The 6,219-nt window shown below is 37.5% G+C and overlaps 1 protein-coding gene across 1 annotated transcript in view; it reads right to left on the bottom strand.

Annotated features, from left to right (window-relative positions):
* The window catches only part of sult3st1 (sulfotransferase family 3, cytosolic sulfotransferase 1), a 10,188-nt gene extending 5,469 nt beyond the window's left edge, over window positions 1–4,719 (bottom strand). Inside the window, 4 exon segments of the mRNA XM_042221484.1 lie at window positions 139–265; window positions 1,612–1,811; window positions 1,905–2,053; window positions 4,613–4,719. Of these exon segments, the coding sequence (XP_042077418.1) occupies window positions 139–265; window positions 1,612–1,811; window positions 1,905–2,046 (469 nt within the window). The 5' untranslated portion in view covers window positions 2,047–2,053; window positions 4,613–4,719.
* Between the last annotated feature and the right edge of the window lie 1,500 nt (window positions 4,720–6,219).

Below are 6,219 nucleotides of genomic sequence, written 5' to 3'. Positions count from 1 at the left end.
CCTTTATATGTGGACGGGATTATATATATATATATATAGTACATACATACATACATACATACATACAAGTTAAAATATTACTTTATAGTAATCAGTAATTGATATACCATTATGGGGATTAAAGGTGAGGAAACTTACCGTTTCCTGTTATGTACCACTCAAAAAACTGGTCAAAACTCTCGGGAGTCTCCAGGTCTGCTAGAGCACTGCTGAAGTGATAAAAAGACACCATGTTGTCCTTTGGATTCCTCATCACATACACGATCTGAAATATATTTTAAAAAAAATTTGAATATTAAAAGTCTGTCACTTAAATGTAATAATTCACAAAAAAACCCCTAAATTGAAATCTTAAATCTTAATAAACATTTTTTAAAAAAAATTAATAATTCACTATTTAATGTCATTAGTTTAAAAGAAAAGCAATTTAAAATTTAATGTTACAATTTGATTTCAGATAATATTTTTAAAAATTTATTTTAAAGTCTGTATTTGAGCTTCCGTGAAGCCGAATGCTGACAACCTTCTAGCAGTTTTCTTGCCACCCGACATACGGTCCGCTACGTTGCTCAAGCAAGTTGGCACTTGGGATGCTAGTGTCACGGCTGGGGCAGCAGTTGTGTGGTGGAATGAATGAGGACCCAAGATGCAGATGGAAGTGGAGATGCAAGTGGAGATTTATTTACAGAGAGAAAACCAAGGTGAGGGCAGAACAGAACATAAACCTAAACTGGGAAAACTAACACAAAGGGAGGACATGAGGCGAGGGGAAGAGAGACGCGGAAAAAACACCAAAAGAATGCAGAGTAACGCAGAAGCTTCACAGAGAAACACAGAGGACGCGACGAGGAGCACAGGCAGACACATACTATAAATACACACACCAGGTAATCAGGAAATGGCACACAGGAGGGGACACAGCTGGAACTAATGGGCATAACGAGACACAGACGTACAAAGTAGAACAGGAAACACACAGACTGCTTTACAACACAAAACTCGGGGACCCGAGCAGAGCACAGAGGGAGACACAGGTTGGGATAATAAACATGACAACCAAACCCAAAGAACTAATACAAAATCAGAATAAACTAGAAAAAATAATAATAATAAACTCAAAGCGCTGGGTCACCGACCCAGAACCATGACAGCTAGATTCTCTTCCTCTATCTATCTCCTCTATCTGAAATCAAACAGAATCATTAAAAATAAAACAAATGCTAGTGCTAGCTTTTTGGACCTGGGACCATGTGTTTGTGTAGAAGTGTATGATAAAAATGACCCTCATATTCCTTGATTTATGACCCCAGAGGATCATTGTTTTAATTCTTACAGAACATAAAACAACATTTGTTTTGAAGATCAACCACTCTATTTTCATTTGCTAGGATTTCCTGGTTTCTAAAAGCTACCAGTAGTCAAAGTGCAAGCCTCAAAAACTGAACTTCAGTGACCAATAGGTAACATCACAAAAAATAAAATTAATCTTCACAAGTACAAATTTAATTTGCTTTATTTTTGCAACAATAAGTAATCAAATGCTTTTAACTTTCTCAAACTTCAAGACTGTCTCTTTCTTCAATAAGATTTCAATTTCTATAAAGTACTGACTTTTGGCTTCTTCTCCTTCACTCCTGGAGGCATGATGTGTACAGGGAGATGCGAGGCGAAGAGCCGTGGAGAGGGAAGAAGAGCGTATTCAGCTGTCTTGTACTCCAGCCACGGCATCCTCTCAATGTTGATTGAATATTCAGTCTGATAGCTATGCATTTCGTGGATGGAAATGATGATCTGCTGAGCCCATACAGTACCTGATGTGGGGAAGGACATTAGAGGTGATCAGTGGATCAGTCTGGCCAGCACAAAACAGCAAATACCAACAATGTGTGAAATTTTTCACCAACCTGACTTTGGATAAGTCACAAGGAAGACATCGCTGTCTTTTATTTCAAAGCTTTCAAGGGAGTCTAGGTACTCTGGAGTTGTAAGACTGGTCACAAAGTTGAAGTTCTTATGCCTGAACAGACGGTCACTGATCCCCTCCATACTAGTTCTAAATAAGACAGATATAAAAAAAAAATAGGGATGTAAAATCTGTGAATTGCTACCTTATCATGGTGGAGAGGTTTATGTGTCCCAGGGATCCCAGGGCCTATATTGTTGGGGGGCGTTTTGCCCCATGGTAGGGTCTCGCATGGCAAATTGATGCTGGGTGCAAGCCCAGACAAAGAGCAATTCAAAAACCTGTTTGAATGTGACTCTGAAATGAAGAAATGCAGTAAAATGCGTTACACTCAACACAAGCAGCACAGAAGAAAATGTTGATCCAATCAACAAATTTATTATTGTGAATGATGGACACTGAAAATAGTATTTGGATGGTTTTACAGTTGTTCAATATGGGAATAGTCTGGAGAAATAGAATTTCTCTCTCACACATCTCATGAAGGACTTCATGTCACCAATGAAACCAACTCTACTTGAAATAGAATATTTAGCTATGGCACAGACAAAACTCATAAGATTAAGTCAGCAAAAAGTACTATGAGGAAGAAATCATAGACCTGAAAAAAAATGTAACTGGTAAGAAAATCATTCAACAATCCTGCCAAAGAATTCTCATATTGCTGACCTGATCTTATAGCATATTCACCAAAAAGTCTTCACACATCCTCAGCCTTCCAGGCAAGAAGATTCCCAAAAAGTTGATTCTGTTCATCTGGATGTAGCATTTTCACATTTACATAATGACTGAAGCTTCAGTCATTATGTAAATGTACTGTTTAAAATAGGGCTGCTCGATTATGGCAAAAATGATAATCACGATTATTTTCACTGAAATTGAGATCTCGATTATTTGACGATATTTATTTAACCCTTTAAGACCTACCATAGAACCAAGTCCGCCAGAGCTTATATATATATATTTTTTTACATGTTGTAGTGCCAATTGTGGGAGCATTTCAAGTTGCTATACATCAATACAACTGTTATAGCCCATATTTTAATAATCTGTATGCATTAAGTCCATAGTAATTACATTAATTGCAAAAAAGTGCAATAAACTACAACAAAACTGACAATCGTTTTTGTTTTGTTTTTTACATATATATTTCTACTTGGGGAAATTTAAGAGGTTTATCCCTCAAAACTTTAAATACAAAAAAGTTGTACAAAATAGTTTCCCACCACAGGAAATTTATTTTGAGTGTCTTCATAGTTTTATTTTGGAGATACAGCAATGATGCAAATTTGCAAAGAAAACAGCATGTGCATCAAAATAAACTATTTCCAGCAGTGCAATTCGAGTTCCAAGCATTCCAGAAACTATTCAGAAAAGTATAGAGTCAAACATGACTTATAAAAACACCAGTATAGGCTTTTAAGGCCTACAAGTAAAAAACTACATTTTCCGCGAAAAATGACGTCACTTCCGGTTTTGGACAGGAAATGGCGGACATGCGACAGTTCGCGTTGACGTCTTGTTCAATGTGGGAAGTGTTACGAACAGCTGATCGGATCGGCAAAGCGTCTTTCTGGAATATTATGTTTTTGTTGCTGCAAGTGCTTTTTATGCAATTTCTGCAAAGCTTTATGTGGAAGGAAACTGTGACCTAGGACAAGCTGATGGCATAAGATGTAAGTTCAACTCCTCTGGTTTCATATGCAAAACAAATTCTTGCGCTAGCTTACGCGGTTCTATAATAATGACTTTAAAAAATAATATAAAATAGTGTGCAAATACTGATAACAATGCAAATGTTTGCAATATAAAAAAATAAATGAAAAATGTAAACATCTATGTTTCGTGAACTTTGCAGTGTTGCTCTGTGGTGCAGTTACGACACCGTAGCAAAGTTTACACACTATGTCTACTTGATCCACGTCTGACTCCGCGAATCCATAATGTTTCCACACCACTGAAGTTTTTTTTTACTTCTCTTTTCAACCAACGGCAGTCACTCTCCTCCAAATAACTTCTGCTTAGCTTTCCGAGCTTCCCTCGAGTCCTCTTAATTGTTGTGACACGTGTTCGAAATGCAGAGAGGTGCGCTCGATTTGCCACATGGAGCAGCGCGAGAGTAAAGCACGAGGGAGGGGTTAATAATCGGCTCAGTCATTTTTAATGATCGTTGAAAGCCCAGATCGTAATCGTGATTACAATTCGATTAATTGAGCAGCCCTAGTTTAAAAGCCATTCATCCACTGAACACATCCACACTATAAATGCTAATAAATAAACACTCATAATAGCAATTATCATAGCCACATTAGGAGCAATGTTAGACTTTTACCTGTGTAATTTACATTACAAGATTACATTGCATCTTGCAACCCTTAGTAATTGTATATGTTAATATGAATTACTGAAATAATTTACTCCAAATCCTCCTTGGCCACACCTCTGTTTACCGTTAATCTGAAATAATAAATAATCACTCCCATTGTAGCTTCCCATTGTAAACAACAAAGCATAGAAACAGTCTGATAATATATGCAAATAAATTCTCAAGACAGAATACTACAAAAAGAAATTCACAAAACAGATTTTTACTGAACCTGCATTACATTTAGAACCATTTTAATAGTAGAAAGGTAAGTGTTGTATTACCTGGATGTTTGCAGCAAGACCAATAGAGTGAATGTCCCGTACACCTCTTTTTATTGACATGTGTGTGCTCCGAGCCTCCACAATCTTTCACAACATTGCCACAGCATAATTTGCTGATAAGATAACATGGAGAGTCCAGAGTGCTGATTTCTTTCTTATGTTGGCATTCATTCAGAGAGTCACAGATCTCCACCTCTGGCTCTGAAGAACTGGGAGACCTCAGACTTGGAATAGTTATACAGGCACCTCTAGATTAGTTGATTGTACTTCATTAACTTTTCAAAATTAAATATGGTACACTGATTGGAGAGGGAGTTGGCAAGTTCTTACTTAGCTCAAGAAACTGTTTCAAATCTGCTTAATTAAAAACAGTAATTTTTTAATGGAAAGACAATGCATTGACTTCTCTGCCCAGTCTGGAAGGCAGCCATGCTGACATTGAATGAATGTCACACCCTGGCTCAAGAGTTATTACAAAAAAAAGGGAGAAAGACACCAAACAAAGATTTACGAATGTTTGTTTGAGTGACACCTGACTCCTTGTCCCAACCCTGATCTTCACACCAGCTTGTCAGCAGTCACCAGCTGTTCATTTCCTGTGATTACTCAGTTGCTAATTGTACTTACCTCTGTTAGTGTGCCCCAGCTCTCTCTGTGATTTCTCTAGTCTTCCATCATGTTCACTGGTTTTATATATATATATATATATATATCATAATATAAAGGGAAGAGTCTAAAATTATATTCACGACATATAATATGGTCCCCGTGGTAATCGTAGCACTAGGTGCGGTGACTCCCAAGCTAGGCGAGTGGCTCCAGCAGATCCCGAGAACAACATCGGAGATCTCTGTCCAGAAGAGCGCAGTCCTGGGAACAGCTAAGATACTGCGCAGGACCCTCAAGCAGTGTTGCCAACTTAGCGACTTTGTCGCTATATTTAGCGAGTTTTCAGACCCCTTAGCGACTTTTTTTAAAAAAAGTCGCTAAAAAAGACGTGAAAGCGCGTATCGCTTTTACTCTCAACAAGCAGCGGGTGCTGTAACGCAGTCAGTTCTTTTACTCTTTTACTCTTATGCTGTTTTGTGGATCACAAGGTTTAAAACTACTTATAAACACACACACAAAGTAACTCCACCAGAGTGCCTATTTCGGGTCACTTTTGCCGGTCCAAGCCCGGGTAAAGGAGCAGGGTTGGAATTGTGACATTAAAAAAAACAATAATTGCTAAAAGAAATTTAATTTGTAGTTCTAAATAAACTCTAAATGCATTTAGGACGTTTTTTACTCACTTTATGTCTCTTCCACGATGTTATTTCTCTCTCCAACAACATAGGTTACAATTAGATTAGCATGACCAATTATGCAAATTAGGCGATGACGTCATTTAGCGACTTCTAGCGACTTTTAGGACAACCAATAGCGATTTTCCTTACTGAGGAGTTGGCAACACTGCCCTCAAGCTCCATTCAATAGCGGACACAGTGTTATGAACAGCTGATCGAGACGTATATATATTGTATATATCTCACTCTTCTGTGATATATATATATAGTATATATATAATATATAAACTAGTTATTATATAAACTACACAGACAACATGG

The sequence above is a fragment of the Haplochromis burtoni genome, unplaced genomic scaffold (genome assembly GCF_018398535.1).
Source record: "Haplochromis burtoni strain Fernald_Lab_line unplaced genomic scaffold, NCSU_Asbu1 Contig_68, whole genome shotgun sequence".
In the NCBI taxonomy this organism is placed as follows: Eukaryota; Metazoa; Chordata; class Actinopteri; order Cichliformes; family Cichlidae; genus Haplochromis; species Haplochromis burtoni.
Note: the sequence above shows the minus strand (reverse complement) of the source record. Positions and strands in the feature narration are given on the sequence as shown.